Here is a 20480-nt window from a genome sequence, read left to right on the forward strand (position 1 = left end):
ATCTTTTAATGTACTGTTGAATCCTATTGGCTAGTATTTTGTTGAGTATTTTCGCATCTGTGTTCATCAAGGATATCGGGTCTATAGCTCTCTTTTTTGGTGGGATCCTTGTCTGGTTTTGGGATCAAGGTGATGCTGGCCTCATAAAATGAGTTTGGAAGTTTTCCTTCCATTTCTATTTTTTGGAACAGTTTCAGGAGAATAGGAATTAGTTCTTCTTTAAATGTTTGGTAGAATTCCCCCGGGAAGCCGTCTGGCCCTGGGCTTTTGTTTGACTGTTTCAATCTCCTTACTGGTTATGGGTCTGTTCAGGCTTTCTATTTCTTCCTGGTTTCAGTTGTGGTAGTTTATATGTTTCTAGGAATGCATCCATTTCTTCCAGATTGTCAAATTTATTGCCGTAGAGTTGCTCATAGTATGTTCTTATAATAGTTTGTATTTCTTTGGTGTTAGTTGTGATCTCTCCTCTTTCATTCATGATTTTATTTATTTGGGTCCTTTCTCTTTTTTTTTTTTTGATAAGTCGGGCCAGGGGTTTATCAATTTTATTAATTCTTTCAAAGAACCAGCTCCTAGTTTCGTTGATTTGTTTCTATGTTTTTTTTTGGTTTCTATTTCATTGATTTCTGCTCTGATCTTTATGATTTTCTCTTCTCCTGCTGGGCTTAGGGTTTCTTCTTTCTTTTGTTCTTTCTCCAGCTCCTTTAGGTGTAGGGTTAGGTTGTGTACCTGAGACCTTTCTTGTTTCTTGAGAGAAAGGCTTGTACCGCTATATATATTTTCCTCTCAGGACTGCCTTTGTTGTGTCCCACAGATTTTGAACCGTTTGTATTTTCATTATCATTTGTTTCCATGATTTTTTTTCAATTCTTCTTTAATTTTTCCCGGTTGACCCATTCATTCTTTAGAAGGATACTGTTTAGTCTCCATGTATTTGGGTTCTTTCCAAACTTCCTTTTGTGGTTGAGTTTCTAGCTTTAGAGCATTGTGGTCTGAAAATATATGCAGGGAATGATCCCCAATCTTTTGATACCGGTTGAGTCCTGATTTAGGACCCGAGGATGTGATCTATTCTGGAGAAATGTTCCATGTGCACTAGAGAAGAATGTGTATTCTGTTGCTTTGGGATGAAATATTCTGAATATATCTGTGTGATGTCCATCTGGTCCAGTGTGTCATTTAAGGCCTTTATTTCCTTGCTGATCTTTTGCTTGGATGACCTGTCCATTTCAGTGAGGGGAGTGTTTAAAGTCCCCTACTATTATTGTATTATTGTTTGATGTGTTGTTTTTGATTTTTTTGTTATTAATTGGTTTTATATAGTTGGCTGCTCCCACATTGGGGGCATAGATATTTAAAATTGTTAAATCTTCTTGTTGGACAGACCCTTTGAGTATGATATAGTGTCCTTCCTCATCTCTTATTATAGTCTTTGGCTTAAATCTAATTGATCTGATATAAGGATTGCCACTCCTGCTTTTTCTTCTGATGTCCATTAGCATGGTAAATTCTTTTCCACCCCCCTCACTTTAAATCTGGAGGTGTCTTCGGGGCTTAAAATGTGTTTCTTGGAGGCAACATATAGATGGGTTTTGTTTTTTTATCCATTCTGATACCCTGTGTCTTTTGACAGGGGCATTTAGCCCATTCACATTCAGGGGTAACTATTGAGAGATATGAATTTAGTGCCATTGTATTGCCTGTAAGGTGACTGTTACTGTATATGGTCTCTGTTCCTTTCTGATCTACCACTTGTAGGCTCTCTCTTTGCTTAGAGGACCCCTTTCAATATTTCCTGTAGAGCTGGTTTGGTATTTGCAAATTCTTTTCAGTTGTTTGTTTGTCCTGGAAGCTTTTAATCTCTCCTTCTATTTTCAATGATAGCCTAGCTGGATATAGTATTCTTGGCTGCATGTTGTTTTTCTCGTTTAGTGCTCTGAAAATATCATGCCAGCTCTTTCTGGCCTGCCAGGTCTCTGTGGATAAGTCAGCTGCCAATCTAATATTTTTACCATTGTATGTTACAGACTTCTTTTCCCGGGCTGCTGCTTTCAGGGATTTTCTCTTTGTCATTGAGACTTGTAAATTTTACTATTAGGTGACGGGGGTGTGGGCCTATTATTTATTGATTTTGAGGGGCATTCTCTGAACCTCCTGAATTTTGATGCTCGTTCCCTTTGCCATATTGGGGAAATTCTCCCCAATAATTCTCTCCAGTATACCTTCTGCTCCCCTCTCACTTTCTTCTTCTTTCTGGAATCCCAATTATTCTAATGTTGTTTCGTCTTATGGTGTCACTTATCTCTCGAATTCTCCCCTCGTGGTCCAGTAGCTGTTTGTCCCCTCTTTTGCTCAGCTTCTTTATTCTCTGTCATTTGGTCTTCTATATCACTAATTCTTTTTCTTCTGCCTCATTTATCCTAGCAGTTAGAGCCTCCATTTTTGATTGCACCTCATTAATAGCTTTTTTTTGATTTCACCTTGGTTAGATTTTAGTTCTTTTATTTCTCCAGAAAGGGCTTTTATATCTCTCGAGAGGGGTTTCTCTAATATCTTCCATGCCTTTTTCGAGCCCGGCTAGAACCTTGAGAATTGTCATTCTGAACTCTAGATCTGACATATTACCGATGTCTGTATTGATTAGGTCCCTAGCCTTCGGTACTGCCTCTTGTTCTTTTTTTTTGTGTTGAATTTTTACGTCTTGTCATTTTGTCCAGATAAGAGTAAATGAAGGGGCAAGTAAAATACTAAAAGGGTGGCAACAACCCCAGGAAAATATGCTTTTAACCAAATTAGAAGAGATCCAAAATCGTGAGTGGGGGGGGGAAAGGGGATAAAAAGAGGGGAAAAAAAGAGGTTCAAAAAAAAGAAAAGAAAAAAAAAAAAAAAAAAAAAAAAAAAAAAAAAAAAAAAAAAAAAGAAATTTTAAAAAAAAAAGAAAAAAAAAAAAAAAAAAAAAAAAAAGAAAACACCTAAGAAAAATGTAAAAAAGAATATATATATATATATATATATATATTAGATAAACTAGTATAAAAAATCGTTAAAAAGAAAAAGGTAACAGTAAAAAAAAATTTTATTACCGAAGGCGAGAAAAAAACCCGAAGGCGAGAAAAAAAAAAAAAAAAAAAATGAAAAAGAAAAAATTACTGCAAGACTAAAAAAAAAATCACAGGAAAAAAGCCATGAGTTTCCGTGCTTGGCTTTCTCCTCCTCCTCTGGAATTTCTGCTGCTCTCCTTGGTATTGAAACCGCACTCCTTGGTAGGTGAACTTGGTCTCGGCTGGATTTCTTGTTGATCTTCTGGGGGAGGGGCCCTGTTGTAGTGATTCTCAAGTGTCTTTGCCCCAGGCGGAATTACACCGCCCCTTACCCGGGGCCGGGTGAGTAGTAATCCGCTTGGGTTTGCTTTCAGGAGCTTTTGTTCCCTGAGCGCTTTTCCGTAGAGTTCCAGAGGACGGGAATACAAATGGCGGCCTCCTGGTCTCCGGCCCGGAGGAGCCGAGAGCCCAGGGCCCCACTCCTCAGTGCGCCCTCAGAGAACAGCGCCCAGTTACTCCCGTCTGCCTGACCTCCGGCCGCGCTCCGAGCTCACCGAGCCTGCGACCGGTTCAAGGTAACACCGAGCTGTGAGCTTACTGTCGGCTCTGTCTCTGTAGCCGGCTTTCCCGTTCCAATACCCGCAAGCTCTGTGACACGCAGACACCCCCGATCCTTCTGTGACCCTGCGGGACCTGAGGCCCCGCTGACCCCGCGTGGGCTTCGCCCCGGTTTAGCCTCTGGAGCGATGTCCCTCAGCGGAACAGACTTTTAAAAGTCCTGATTTTGTGCGCGGTTGCTCCGCCGCTTGCCGGGAGCCGGCCCCTCCCCCCGGAGTCTATCTTCCCGTCGCTTTGGATTCACTTCTCCGCCGGTCCTACCTTTCAGAAAGTGGTTGTTTTTCTGTTTCCAGAATTGCTGTTCTTCTTCTCCTCAATCTGCCGATGGATTTTCAGGTGTTTGCAATCTTTAGATAAGCTATCTAGCTGATCTCCGGCTAGCTGAAGCAGTCTCAGCTTGCTACACTCCGCCATCTTGACTCCTGACCCCGAAAGAACTGTTTTTAGAAAACCCAGGAACTTCTCCGAATCTTAATATTCGCTATGCTCTCTTCCCATTCCCTATCTTAAAGTGCACATAAGACGCTATCCTCACTAATGGTAAAGGAGCGACTACCTGTGTTGCAGTCAGTGGGGATAGGACAATGGCACCTTTGGATCCATGAGCCTGGGTACAGGTCAGAAAGGCTATATGGATCTATCCTCTCATCTCTCTCTCCCACAGAATAGCCTATGTGACTTCTACCTCACCAAATTCACTGCTATACCTGTCCCAGGAAACTGTCACCAGTCTGAATTGGATAAACCGCTGAGTATGTCACCCTCCATTCAATTCCATAGATAAATACCTTACTGCTGTGCCACTGAATATAACAAATGGACATTTCTCTAAACATGGAACTTTTTAGCACCTCAGATACCCCAACCTTATTACACTGGACCTGATGTTCCCACAGTTGGACTCTGAGAGTACAGAAACAAAATGCCTCCTCATAGGTAATATTGCTCCTTTCTGAGATGGGATTAACTGAAGCATCTGGGAAAAAGGAAGTGGGATGTGCCGCTGGGCCTATTTTGACCTCAGTAGTGGTGGCCTCCTACTCCCCATAACTGTGCTCACCCTACACAAATTTTTCCAATTCTACTCAAGTACTCTACCCACCAGAGGGGACTTCTGGCTCACTGACCCCTACTACCAAGCACTGTGTATGTGTCTCCCCTGGGGTACTATTTCTTTTATAAAAGTCAGGCCTTCAACATTCTTACCAATATAACATGTACACATGGGGCATTGGTAAGAGACTGTCACGTATTCAAGACAGCCCCTCCTACTGAGTATATCAAACTAAACAGAGAAAGAGAAGAATTCCAAAAACCAGGTACTCTGGTTACTGAGAACTGACATGTTGTATTATCGATTATACTCATGTGTATTCTCCAGGCAACTTTTCCCACTCAGGGTCATTCAATTCCAAAAATGTGTGTGCAACCTGTCTTTGACCTTTACTTAACTCATTAATGAAACTACTTCAGTTTTAGCAGCAGAACGGACGAGCCTCAATTCCTTGGCCCAAACAGTGTTAGATAACAGCACAGCCCTTAACTTCCTGCTGGCCAACAAAGACGAGGTCCTCACTGGTACTGTTTCATGGGGAAAAATGGAACAGTGGGGAAGCTGGTGCTTTTGCTGGTTAAACATTTTGCTTATTACACTGCCACAGTAAAATGCTTGATGGTTTCTTTCATTTTGGCTTGTTTTCTTAATCAGCTACTCTGACACCTGGCAGTTTAGCTCTCCAGCTCAGCTGAGCTCCTGACAAAACTTAATTTTTGTTAAGGATCTCAATAAACACATCCAATTAACAGCATCTTCCAAACACATCTGAATATGGCAGTAATATTCATGTTTTTTAAACCAACAATAAAATATAAACTCTTAGTTATTCTATTGTTTTATTTAGACACTAATTTCTGGCTATAATCCAGTAACTTCTTAGTTGATTTGACACCTAGTCCCACATTAAAGATGGCTTCATGCCTCTAGTATTACTGGTTGGCAACCTGACACATACCTTTTGTCCCCGAGGCCCTGGAGGCCCTTCTGGACCTGGAAATCCAGGCAAACCTGGATGGCCTTCCAAACCTGGAAATCCTCTCTCTCCCTGCAATTAAACAAAGTGAATATTATTTGTGATGAAGTTATTTGTGAATTTTCAAGCATGAGTATGGTTGAGATTAAAAAGAACCCAAAGACTAGAGAATGTTGATTTAATGATACTAAAATCATAATATCTACTAACATGGGAAAACCTACAAGATGTAAGTGGAAAACCACAAACCATTCTGAATTTATATCATATATTGTAATGTAGTCTCTTGTTTTCTTATGAAACTAAAAAGCATATCAGAGATGAGGTAAAGTTTAAATATATTGACATCAAGAGTTTAACAAGGAAGACAGCAATAAATCCAGGAAACTGGTCTGTAGGGGAAACATAAAATAAGTATGGTGCAGCGATGAAGAAGGGTAAAAAAAACCATCTGAGAAGTTTTCAGATTTGTTCCAGAGTAGGGCAGTTGCAGGATTATCCAGAATAGAAATTCATTAGCTGACAAGATAAATTAGTCAGAAAAGGGCTCTAGAACATTAAAAAAATTTTTTATTTCTTCTAGTTGTAAAATTAATACAAAAAGGAATACATGGTCATTATAGAAGAACAAAAAACATTTACCTGTTTTCCTCTACTCAGAATTACTAATTGAACTGAACTCAAGTCTCAGTTCCGACCACAGCACTTATCAACACCAGCACATAAGGACTCCTAACCTACTTGTGAGGTTTCCTACATTTGATCAGCATCTATACAATGTTGCCTGATATGCATATCTGCACAGACAGGTGGGCATATAGAGCTGCCATCTATACTAATATATCATTATATCAACATATTATGGTTAGTTAACTTGCATATAGCCAATTATGGAAAGAGTGTGAGCCCTGAACCCCCTAGGAGATCCAACCACAGAAAGCAAATTCATCACTATTAAGTCTGAGAACCCTGAGGGCTCACAGCTCTAAGGCTTGTGCTCCCAACTGCAGAGCTGAAAATAGTTCCTCTACTTTTCTAAGGCTTGAAGGCTGAGTCTCTGGCCAGAGGCTCTGGACCTCATTCTAGGAACCCTTTTACCAGATCCTATCCACAGTGACAGCCTAGGCAGCACCTGAGAAAGAGAAAGCATCCATATCTATAAGGCAACTGACTAATGGACCATTGGAGGTACATACTCCTAGAGGTTAAGGTAGGGTAGATTTTTATTACACCCTCAGTGTGTGTATGTGGGGGGGGGCGGAATGTGTGTGTGGTAAGTACTAAATTTAGTCTAGATAACTTCGATAATTTTATATTAAATAATTCTTTGTTATGCTGACTCACAATAAATATAAGTACTATGAAGAGACTATTCTGGTCAGTTTCCACTCCCAGTGACAAAGGCAATGAAGCAAATGTTAGCCAATTAATAGTAGGTCTAAACATTCCTATAGTTTTGGCAATACCTACTATTGACATGTTAACATGTTTTCTATTTTCTATAAATATATTTCTTTGTTATTTTAATTAGCCATATAATTATGATAATTTAGTATTAATAAACCTCATCAATTATTTTGAGGGAAATAGAGCAAAAGGGAAAAAACAAAAGGTTCAAAATTTCTAGAGCTGGATTGTCTCAAATTGTTACATAGTCCATTTTTGGGAGAATTGGTAGTAGAAATGTGATTGCAAGCGCAAGTCAGAAAGGAAGCTAAGAGGGAAAAAAATATAGTTCAAGTAGATTTCCATAAGTGGAAAACATAGCTACATTCTGGGATCTCCACTAGTATTTAAAACATCTCTCTGCCAAAACTTGAGGATAATGCTTGAAGAGAGCTATTTTTTTAGAAGCAAAACTGCTATTTGGGCTATACATAAGAGAAGAATAAACCAGAAATTGAAAGTGGAGAGTGCTAAAAAGCTTGTGTGTGTATTAACATAACTATATACCCCAAATCTCCTGATACTACAGTTAAATAATGTTGTGTTCCTATCTAGCTGACTGAGCAGTATTATACCAAGGAAGAGAGAAGGGCACCTAATGTACAGTAGCGAAAAGAATTTCAAGAACAATCCCCAGCCTTTAAAAGGTAGAAAGTTTCCTGCAATAGAAGCTATAGAAGCCTGCCATGAGGTGGGGTGAGGGAGGGTCTTCTATCTAATTCCCACAGATGGTATGAAAGGTTCACATTTGCTATTTGCCTGCCTTTGCTACTGGTGGCAAGGCAATCATTCAGTCCTTAAAACTAATCTACAGTTTACTATAATTTGCTAACATTCACATGGAAAATGGCAATAGTACATCTATTTGTGAAGGCCAAACTTCTTTAAAAAAAAAAAAAAACTAGCCTGGGGCACCTGGGTGGCTCAGTGGATTAAAGCCTCTGCCTTCGGCTCAGGTCATGATCCCAGGGTCCTGGGATTGAGCCCTGCATCGGGCTCTCTGCTCAAGTGGGGAGCCTGCTTCCTCCTGTCTCTCTGCCTGCCTCTCTGCCTACTTATGATCTCTGTCAAATAAATAAATAAAATCTTAATAAAAAAAACTAGCTTATGCTGCCTGCCCATATTTAAATAAAAAACTACTCTTACTTTTCACTGTGGAGTAATCTTCTCTCTCTGCCTGTCCCTTATATATTGCTATTACTCTGGATTCCCTTTTTGACCCTTCTCTCTCTCTCCCCGGGAGATCTCAAATATCCACACATTTTTTTCCCCCTAAAAGCTAAGCTCACAGGGCCAACTGTTTTAAATATCTCCACTTGAATATCTCACAGGGACAGAAAACTCACCAATAATGATAACAAATATGTATCGAACTATTCTAAAGTGTTCCCAGGTTTTATTTATTTAATTCTCCCAGTGACAACATGAGGTAAATACCACCATTATTTCAATTCTACAGATGAAGAATTGGGACAAAGAAAAATTGTGTAATTTTCCCAAGAGCAAATTTAATATAAAAAACACTGAGTTCATTATCTTTCTACCATCTTCCCTGTTCCAGGAAAGAGCACAATGTAGACCACAAATTTGTAATAATCTTGACTCTACTCTTTCCATTACCCCTTCATCTAATTGATCATGCTATTTCCATCACTGCATTCTTTTTTTTTAAGATTTTTTATTTATTTATTTGACAGACAGAGGTCACAAGTATGCAAAGAGACAGGCAGAAAGAGAGGAGGAAGCAGGCTATCTGCTGAGCAGAGAGCCCGATGCGAGGCTCAATCCCAGGACCCTGGGTCACGACCCGAGCCGAAGGCAGAGGCTTTAACCCACTGAGCCACCCAGGCATCCCCCATCACTGCATTCTTAGTAACCAACAGAACAAATACCCAGAAAATATCGATTCTATGAATGAACTTCCTTAATTGATTATATAACACTTATGGGCAATGTTTTTGCTCCAAATACATAAAAAGTATAAGTTAGGGTTCGGGGAAATTATACAAAGGATAACTTTTTGTGCTAAAGTTCTTTTATATACCACAAGCTAGTATTAAAAAGAATAACAAGCTGATTTACTTAGAAAGAAAATGTACTTTGTCAGTCAAAGGTGCCCATAAAAGTGTTTCAATTTTACAAGAAGGGCACTTTATAATCACAATACGAAAATTACCTGATCATGGAAATGAAAAAATAATTTTAAGAATGCTTTCTCAAGAGAGATACAAAATTAACAGGAAAACACTGGATTTCTAAAGATAGAAAAAATAAACAGGGGGACAAACTGCTATAATGACCATTGAAATTACAATTGTTTTTGGATTATAATATTGCAAAATTGTAATACAAACATATGGGCAAGGCAATACATTTAATGGACAAATGAAAACAATTATTAACTAAAAAATGTAATTATGGGCAATTTTGTCTTCTTTTTGAGTAATTTCTATGTTGTTTTTGTAATTATATAGTACAAAGAAATATTTGATGTATATAATCAGGAGAACAAAAATACTGACCTTTGACAACTGCTAAATGATGATAATTTAGGTTAGATGATCTCAAACTTCAGCTTGCATCAAAACTGCTTGATTGACTTATTAAAACACAGATTAACTGGTTAGAGTTAGATTCAGTAGGTCTCCTATAGAGCCTGCATTTCTAACAAGCTCCCAATAGATGCTGATGCCACTGGTAGAGGAGAACACCTTGTTTAGGTAATGTTTGAGTGTGACATGAATTGTATTTTACTTTATAATTTCTATTGAAGTATAGTTGACATACAATGTTATACCATTTTCAGGTGTGCACAGTGATTTGACATTCTATACATTAAGCTATATTCACCATGATAAGCATAGTTACTAGCTATGTAACAGGAATTTTATAAGTTGTCAGCTGGTTATTTTCTTTTTTTAAATTTTTATTTAAATTCATTTAGCCAAAATATAGTGTGTCATTAGTTTCAAATGCAGTGTTCAGTAATTCACCAGTTGCATGTAACACCCTGTGCTCATAATGTGGGTGGTACATCACATGCCCTCTTTTTTTTTTTTTAAGATTTTATTTATTTATTTGACAGAGAGAGATCACAAGCAGGCAGAGAGGCAGGCAGAGAGAGAGGAGGAAGCAGGCTCCTTGCTGAGCAGAGAGCCCGATGCGGGGGCTTGATCCCAGGACCCTGAGATCATAACCTGAGCTGAAGGCAGCGGCTTAACCCACTGAGCCACCCAGGCGCCCCTCACATGCCCTCTTTAATGCCCATCACCCACTTACCCCATCCCTCACTTACCTCCCCTCCAGCAACCCTCAGTTTGTTTCCTAGAGTTAAGAATCTTTTGTGGTTTATCTCCCTCTCTGATGACTTTGCATTCAGTTCTTCCTCCCTTCCCCTATGACCCTCTGCCCTGTTTCTTATATTCCACATGAGTGAAGCCAAGCCATATGATAATTGCCTTTCGATGATTGACTTTTCACTCAACATAATACCCTCCAGTTCCATCCATGTCAATGTGTCAATGTAAATGGTAAGCATTCATTCTTTCTGATGGCTGAGTAATATTCCATTGTGTGTATATGTATATGTATATGAATGTGTGTGTGTGTCTGTGTGTGTGCATCCCATCTTCTTTATCCATTCATCTGTTGATGGAAATCTAGGTTCTTTCCATAGTTTGGCTATTGTGGACATTGCTGCTATAATCATTTGGGTGCACGTGCCCCTTTGGATCACTACATTTGTATCTTTAGGGTAAATACCCAGTAGTGCAATTGTTGGGTCATAGGGTAGCTCAATTTTTAACTTCTTGAGGAATCTCCATACTGTTTTCCAGAGTAGCTGTACCAGCGTGCATTCCCACCAACAGTGTAAGAGGGTTCCCTTTTCTCCGCATCCTTGCCAAGATTTATTTCTTCCTGAGTTGTGAATTTTAGCCATTCTGACTGGTGTGAGGTGTGAGGAGCCATCTCATTGTGGTTCTGATTTGTACATCCCTAATGCCGAGTGATGCAGAGCATCTTTTCATGCATTGGTTGGCCATTTGGATGTCTTCTTTGGAAAAATGTCTATTCATGTCTTCTGCCCATTTTCTTGACTGGATTATTTGTTTTTGGGGGGTGTTGAGTTTGAGAAGTTCTTTATAGATCTTGGATACTAGCCCTTTATCTGATATGTTTCTTGTCATCAGGAGTGTAGCAAGTTTTGTTTTTAGCAGTGTGCACTTGGACACATTTCTTTGGCAGAACTGATATACTTTACTATTCATGTATTAAACTTACTGTTTTAAAGCAGTTTTATTGAGGTACAATTAACATACAATAAATATGACATATTTAAAGTATAGAATTTGAAATTATTTTCATATATGTAACAATAAAATAATGGACATATCCATCACTCACAAAAATTCCCTTATCTTTCCAACAAATGTTGCTCAACTAGACATCTATATGTTTAAAAAAAAAAGAATCTAGACAGAGACCTCACACTCCTCCTAAAAATCAACTCAAAATGGATCAAAGACCTAAATACAAAACTATAAAACTCCTAGAAGACAGCATAGGAGAAAATTTAGATGACCTTGGGTATAGTGATAATTTTTTAGATACAGCAAAGGCATAATCTATGAAAGAAATAACCAATAAGTTGGACTTCATTAAAAGTAAAAACTTTTGCTCTGTTAAAGTGTAATTGGAATGAGAAGACAAGCTACCGACTGGGAGAAAATATTTGCAAAAGACACATCTGATAAAAAACTATTATCTGAAATATACAAGAAACTCTTAAAGCTCAACAATAAGAAAATAAACAACCTGTTTTAAAAATGGGTCAAAGACTTTAACAGATACCTCACCAAAGAAGATATACAGATGGCAAATAAGCATATGAAAAGATGTTCCATCTAATATGTTATCAGGGAAATGCAAATTAAAACAACAATTACATACCACTACACATCCTTTAGAATGGCCAAAATTTAAAACTCTGACAACACCAAATATAGGGCCAAAGATGTGGAGCAAAGGGACCCTCCTCATTCATTGCCAGTAGGAAGGCAAAATGATACAGCTACTTTGGAAGACAATTTGGCAGTTTCTTACAAAACTAAATATACTCATATGATCCATTAATGTTTCTTGGTATTTACCCAAAGGAGTTTCAAGCATATCCTCTCTCTCTCTCTCTCTCTCACACACACACACACACAACCCACAAATGCATGCTTATAGCAGCTTTATTCATCATTGCCAAAACTTGGAAGCAACTAACATGTCTTTTAGTAGATGAACAAGCAAACAAACTGGTACATCCAGACAATGGAATATCACTCAGCACTAAAAAGAAATGAACAATTAAGTAATGAAAAGACATGGAGGAACTTGAAATACATATTAGTAAGTGAAATAAATCCCATCTGAAAAGACTGCACACTCCAACTATATGATATTCTGGAAAAGACAAAATTATGGAGACTGTAAAAAGATCAGTGGTTGCCAGGGATGAGAGTGACAGATGAACAGGTGGAGGACAAAAGATTTTTAGGGCAGTGAAAATACTCATATGATAATATAACGATGAATACATGTCATTCATTATACATTTGCCCCAATCCACAGAATGTTTATTCAACACCAAGAGTGAACTCTAAGCCAAATTATGAACTTTGGGTGATAATGATGCATCAGTGTAGGTTCATCAATTGCAACAAACTTACCACTCTGGTTGGGATCTTGATAGTCAGGGAAGCTATGCATGTATGCATGTGTGGGGCTAGAGGTATATGCAAAATCTCTATATACGTCTTTCAACTTTGCTGTGAACCTAAAACCACTCTAAAAAATTAAGTCTTTAATTAAATATAATATTGAAGTGAACATGAATATATATAAAATATAAAAAGTTGTGTTCCCTTTTATAATATTTTCTTCATGCCTCTACTCAGTCCCCCCAGGTAATGACTGACTTTCTGTCACTATAAGTTAATTTTCTTTTTCTAAAATTTCAGATACATGGACTTATATAGAATGTACTCCTCTAACTTTTCATTCAGCATAATTATTTCAGATTTAGACATGTTGTGGTATATGTCAATAGCTCTTTCCTTTTTATTGCTGAGTAGTATTCACTGTACAAATGTATTATGATTTGTTGATTCACCCACCTGTTAATAGTAATTAGGTTATTTCCTGTTTCTGGTTATTACAAATAAAGCTACCATGAACTCATATACTACTCATGCACAGACATATGCTTTCAATTCTCATAGGTAAATGTCTAGGAAAGGACAGTCATCTGATAGGTTTACACTTACCTTTTAAAGAAACTGTCCAACTTTTCCTAAGGGTTTGCTTCATCTTGTATTTGCACCAGCAATCTATAATAGTTCGAGTTGCTCACCACCCTCATCTATACTTAGTATGGATATATTTTAATATTTAGGCATTCTAGTAGGTTTATAGTGGTATCTTATTATGGTTTTATTATGCAGTTCCCTAATTAATAATGCTGAGTAACTTTTCATGCATTTATTTGCCATCTACATATCTTAGTTTGTGAAGTAACTTAAAATCTTTTGCTACTTTGTTTCTAATTTAATTTTATTTTGGGCGTTGTTTTATTAATGAGTTTTGAAATTCCTTTACATAATCTATATATAAGACTCTTTATGAGATAATGTGATTTGCAAATATTTTTTCCTAGACTGTGGGTTGTCTTTTCATTCTCTGAACAATGTCTTCAAAAAAGAATAATTTCCTAATTTTGATGAAATAAAATTTACCAACCATTTCTTTTTTTAATTTTACTTTATTTTTTCAGTGTTTCAAGATACCAACCTTTTCTTTGATAGATTGTGTTTTTGGTATCCTAACAAATATCTGCCAGATAATAAGGATTTTCTCCTAGGTTTTCTTCTAAAATATGTCTATATTTAGGGGTTTTGTTTTGTATTGTTTTGTTTAAAGATTTTATTTATTTATTTGACAGAGAGACACAGCAAGAGGGGAAACACAAGCAGGGGGAGTGGGATAGGGAGAAGCAGGCTTCCCACAAAGCAGAGAGCCCAATGCGGGGCTCGATCCCAGAACCCTGGGATCATGACGTGAGCCAAAGGCAGCTGCTTAATGACTAAGCTACCCAGGCACCCCCAGATTTAAGTTTTTCTACAATCTATTGTGAGTTAATTTTTATATATCGTGCAAGCAATGAGCCAAAGTCCATTTTTGTGCATATGCACGTCTAGTTGTTCCAATACTATTTGTTGAAAGACTATCTTTTCTCTACCTAACTGCCTTTGCACTTTTGTTAAAAAAAAAATCAATTCATTACGTACCTGTGGGTCTATTTACAGAATTTTATTCTGTTCCATTCATCTATATGTCTCTTTCTTTCCTATTAACACACAATTATGTTTACTATAGTTTTATACTGTCTTAGAATTGTGTACTCTATTGTGTATTTCCTTCTTTTCCCTATTTTAAATTTGATTTACTTGTCCTTTTCCAGGTTCTTAAGTGGAAAATGTAGGTCAGTAATTTTAAAGCTTTCTTCTTTTCTAACATAGGTATTTAAAGTTATTTCCCACTAAGCCCTGCTTTAACTCCATCCTAAAATTCTTAGTATACTGCAGTTTAATCATTATGCAACTTGATATATTTTCTAATTTTCCTTGTGCTTTTTCCTTTGGTCTATCAGTTACTTAGAATAGTGTTTGCTAACTTCCAAATAGTAGGGAATTTTCTACATATCTTATTATTATTGATTTCATATTCATTCCATGTAGTCAGAGAGTATATACTTATGTTTTCAATCTTTTGGAATTAATAGGGCCTCATTTTATGGCACATCATATGGCCTATCATGGAGAAATTCCATCTGCCTTTGGGGAAAAAAATTCTATAATTGAATGTAGGACTTCATATATGTCAACTAGTTCTAGGTTGTTAATAATGGAATTCAAGTCATATATGCCTTTACTGAATTTTTTTTCTAGTTGTTCTGTCAATGACTAAGATAGGTGTATTAGGATCTATCAACTATGATTGTGGATTTGTCTAAATATTTGCCCAAATAGCCAAAGTAATCTTGAAAAAGAAAAAGCTGGAGGCATCACAATTCCAGACTTCAAGTTATATTACAAAGCTACAGTAGTAAAAACAGTATGATACTGGCACAAAAATAAGACACATAAATCAATAGCACAGAATAGAAAACTCAGAAATAAAACCACAACTATATGGCCAGTTAATCTTTAACAAAACAGGAAAGAATATCCAATTGGTAAAGGTCAGTCTCTTCAACAAGTAGTGTTGGAAAAATGACAGTGACGTGATGAAACTAGACCATTTTCTTACACCATACACAAAAAGAAATTCAAAGTGGATTAAAGTCCTAAATGTAAGACAGGAACCATCAAAATCCTGGAGGAAAAAACAGGCAGCAACTCTTTGACCATGGCTGCAGCAACATCTTACTAGACACATCTCCAGAGGCAAGGGAAACAAAAGTGAAAATGAACTACTGGGATTTCATCAAGATAAAAAGCTTCTGTACACTGAAGGAAACAATCAATAAAACTAAAAGATAACTGGTGGATGGGAGAAGGTATGTGCAAATGACATGTAGGATAAAGGGCTAGACTCTAGAATCTGTAAAGAATACATCAAAATCAACATCCAAAAAATAAATAATACAGTTAAGAAATGGGCAGAAGACATGAACAAACATTTCTCCAAATACGACAGACAAATTGCTAACAGACACATGAAAAAATGCTCAATATCACTCATCATCAGGGAAATACAAATCAAAACCAGAATGACTGTCAGAATGGCTAAAATTAACAACTCAGGAAACAACAGATGTTGGCAAGTATGTGGAGAAAGGGGAACCCTCTTACAATGTGGCGGGAACACAAGCTGGTACAGCTTCTCTGGAAAACAGTATGGAGGTTCCTCAAGAAGTTAAAAAGAGAGCTACTCTATGACCCTGCAATTGCACTACTGGGTATTTACAGAAAGATACAAAAGTGCTGATTCGAAGGGGGCACACACACCCCAATGTTTACAGCAATACTATCAACAATAGCAAAATTATCGAAAGAGCACAAATGTCTATCAACTGATGAATGGAAAAAGAAGATGTGGCATATATACCATGGAATATCACTCAACCATCAAAAAGAATGAAATCTTGCTATTTGCAACAACTATGGATGGAACTAGAGAGTATAATGCCAAGTGAGGTAAGTCAGAGAAAGACAAATAAATATATTATTTCACTCATATGTGGAATTTAAGAAACAAAAGAGATGACTAGGGGAAGGGAAGGAAAAATAAAATGAGAAAAAAACAGAGAGGGAGGCAAACCATAGGGACTGTATAGTTAAGAGAACATACTTTGAGTTGCTGGTGATAGGTAGCAAAGAGGACTCCTGGGGGCGCCTGGGTGGGTCAGTGGGTTAGGGCCTCTGCATTCATCTCAGGTCATGGTCTCAGGGTTCTGGGATCAAGCCCCGCATCGGGCTCTCTGCTCAGCGGGGAGCCTGCTTCCCCCTCTCTCTCTGCCTGCCTCTCGCCTACTTGTGATCTCTCTCTCTGTCAAATAAATAAATAAAATCTTAAAAAAAAAATAAAGAGGACTCTTGTGGGGATGAAAAAAAATAAAATTAGCTGATATATATTTTTTAATGGTCAGAAGACATGAACAGACTCTTCTCCAAAGACATCCAGATGGCCAAAAAACACATGAAAATATGTTCATCATTACTTACCATTGGAGAAATGCAAATCAAAACTACATTGGAAGGGGAGGTGAACCATGAGAGACTATGGACTCTGAAAAAAAATCTGAGGGTTTTGAAGGGGCGGGGGGTGGGAGGTCGGGGTACCAGGTGGTGGGTATTATAGAGGGCACGGATTGCATGGAGTACTCGGTGTGGTGCAAAAATAATGAATACTGTTATGCTGAAAATAAAAAAAAATTAAAAAAAATAAATAAAATGAATTTCTTATTTAAAAAAAAACTACAATGAGCTATCACCTCACACCTATCTGAATGGTTAAAATCAACAGCACATGAAACATCAGGTATTGGCAAAGATGTGGAGAAAAAGGAACCCTCCTGCATTATTGGTGGGAATGCAAACTGGTGCAGCCACTCTGGAAAACAGTATGGAGGTTCCTCAAAAAGTTAAATATAGAGCTACCCTATGATCCAGCAATCACACTACTGAGTATTTACCAAAGGAATACAAAAATACTAATTCAAAGGGATACATGTACCCCTATGTTTATAGCAGCATAATTTACAATAGCTAAGATATGGAAGCAACCCATGTGTATACTTGTTGATGAATGAATAAAGAGGTGGTGTATGTATATAAATAACAGAATATTACTCAGCCATGAAAAGAATGAAATCTTGCCATTTGCACTGACACAGATGATGTTGGATAGTATAATGCTAAGTGAAATAAGTCAGGGAAAGACAAATACCATATGATTTCACTCATATGTCAAATTTAAGAAAAAAGACAAATGAACACAGGGGAGAGAGAGAAAGACAGAGAAATCAAGAAACAGACTCTTAACTACAGAGAACAAACTGACGTTTACCAGAAGGGAGGTATGTGGGGGGATGGGATGAAATAGGTGATGGGGATTAAGGACTACAATCATCATGATGAGCACTGTGTGATGTATGGATATGTTATACACCAGAAACTGTATGTTAACGAAATCGAATTAAAATAAAAACTTAAAAAATGAAATAAGATATTCAGTACAATTACTAAAAAAATTAAATGAATAGTCTCATGTCTTGTAAGTAAATTTAGAGAGGGGATAAAGATATCATTTTTTATATTTACCCATATATACACTATTTCTAGTGCTTTCAATTCCTTCCCAGAAATCCACATTTCCTTTAGCCTGAAGAAATTTCTTTATATTCCTTTAATGCAGATATGCTGATGAAGAATTACCTCATTTTATTAATGTCTTAAATTTTATTTTATTTTATTTTTAAAATTTATTATTGAAGTGTAGTTGACATGCAATGCTATAGTAGTTTCAAATGTACAATATATTGATTCCACTATTCTACACATTACTCGGTGTTCACCCTAAATGTAGTCACCACCTGTCACCATGTAACTTTATTACATTATCGTTGACTATGTTTCCTGTGCTGTACTTTTCATCTCCATGACTTGTTTATTTTATAACTGGAGATTTATACATCTTTACCTCCTTCACTTATTTAACCCATCCCCCACAACCTTCCCTCTGGCACCCTCCAGTTTGTTCTCTGTATTTAAGAGTCTGGTTTTTGTGTTTGTCTTTATTTCTATTTTCATTGTATATAACAACTGTGTTTGCAGATTTTTCAACTCTCTAATGTTTTTACGTTATTGTACAGTATCCATTCTCTCAGATGAGAAATCTGGCATCATTCTTATCATTGTACTCCTGTATGTAATGTGTATTTTTCTCTAGCATCTTTCAAGATTTTCTTTAAATCTGTTTTTTCAGTTGATTCATTATGATGTGCCTAGGTATAACTTCATTTTTATTCTGCTTGTGGTGTACTAAATTTCTTATACCTGTAAATTTGTATTTTTTACCAAGTGTGAGAAATTCTTGTCATTACTACTGCCCCTTTAATTATTATTCCTTTTTCTCCCCTGTTTTCTTCTCTCCCATTGTTACAGGACTCCATTTACATTTTGCATTAAACCCTGTAATACTGTCCCACAGGTCAGTGAGGCCCTATGCTTTTGTTTTCTTTTTATTCTCTTTTTTCTTCAGATTATATCTTTCCTCAGATTCACCTTTAAATTGACTGACCCTTTCTTTCATCATCACGATTCTGCTGTTAAAAGTCTAACTGGTGAATTGCTCTTTCTCATATTTTGCTTTTCAAATCGATTTCCCCTTTATTTAAGTTTCCAGTGCTCTGTTGTGACTCTCTATTTGTTCACTCATAGGAGCACATTTCCCTTTACATCAACAAATATATTTATCCTATTGGTTTAAATATCTGTCTATAAATTCTAACATCTGTGTTATTTCAGAGTTAGTTTTCATTCATGAGTCTTCTTGACTATGGATCACTTTTACCTGTTACTTCTTAAACCTAGTAAGTTTTAATAGCAAATTAGACATTGTATGTTATAGTCATCCTAGATTCTTTAATCTTCCTCTGAAGTGTGCTGAACTTATGTTTTTGGAAATAGTTAACTGAACTAAAACTTAAAACTTTGTTTTCCATTCAATGGACAGCAGTTAAATCTATGTTCAGTTATTGAAGACTTCCAGCTATTGTTTTTGATGGGTTGAATGAATCCTCCCCTATACATGGTTGAATGAATCCTCCCCTATACATACAAAGTTCAACCAAGAATTTTGGTGGAATTTACAGGTAAATTTTTGGGCTGTGCTCTCTGTGCCTCATTCTATTGCAGCATATCTCTCATCACTTTACAGTCATTCTGGCATCCTCAACTCTGCCTTCTTAACTTCTTAAGCCAGTAAGACTGTGGCTTTTTGTCTGGGTTCTAGCAATCCTCTGCCATGCAGACTGAAGGACGCATTCAGGAGAAAAGTCCATAAATGCAACTTGCCCAGTGGACTTCCTTTCTTTCTAGGGTAGTATCCTCTCTACTTTTGGTCAGTTTCATCTGCTTCTCCCTCTTCCTAACCCCCAACCCCAGGCTCGTGCTTGCACGTGCGTTCTCTCTCTCTCTCATATGAATAAATAAAATCTTTTTTTAAAAATCGCTCTACCAATATCAGAAATGAATCTCATTTCGTCTTTTTACCACTAGAGAAAACACACACTTACTATAAAACTACTCCCCTCAAGCTAATGTCACTTAAATAGGTGTCCTATTTAACACTGGTCAATTATTATTAACAGGAGTTCTGTTAGGAAGAAGTGAGTCAAGTGGAGCTTGGAAATACAGCATTGCAGAAAAAATAGGTTTCTTTATTCCAGGACTTTTAAACATTTTTAATGTTAGTAGACCTTCTGTACCCGTAAATGGAATATGCTCTTGAAATACTATCCTAAACTTTATCATATATAATTAGTAATATTCACTGATTCATTCAAAAATATTTGAGCCCCAGACAGTTGAGACTAGAGTATGAACCTCTTTCTCCTAGCACAATTCTCTGTAGGCCACAATTCGTTATACCTTCTTAATCTTCTAACTTCACTGTCAGTCACTGACTCAGAGTGGCTGTGTTTATGCTATTTAATTCTCACCAATACTTACTTTGTACTTATCACATGTACACAATAAGGGTGCTGCTATGGGAAAAGTGTGATAAAAATAGA

General features: G+C 37.0%; 1 protein-coding gene across 4 annotated transcripts in view; it reads right to left on the minus strand.

Moving 5' to 3' along the window:
* Positions 1-20480, minus strand: part of COL4A5 (collagen type IV alpha 5 chain) — a 255574-nt gene that overhangs the window by 135046 nt on the left and 100048 nt on the right. For all 4 annotated transcript variants that reach the window (XM_045068340.1, XM_004769034.3, XM_004769031.3 and 1 more), the window contains exon 3: positions 5672-5761. In XM_045068340.1, coding sequence (XP_044924275.1) covers positions 5672-5761 — 90 coding nt within the window. The remainder of the gene's footprint in view (positions 1-5671; positions 5762-20480) is intronic.

Source organism: Mustela putorius, unplaced genomic scaffold, assembly GCF_011764305.1.
Source record: "Mustela putorius furo isolate JIRA1106 unplaced genomic scaffold, ASM1176430v1.1 tig00003901_pilon_pilon_pilon, whole genome shotgun sequence".
NCBI lineage: Eukaryota > Metazoa > Chordata > Mammalia > Carnivora > Mustelidae > Mustela > Mustela putorius.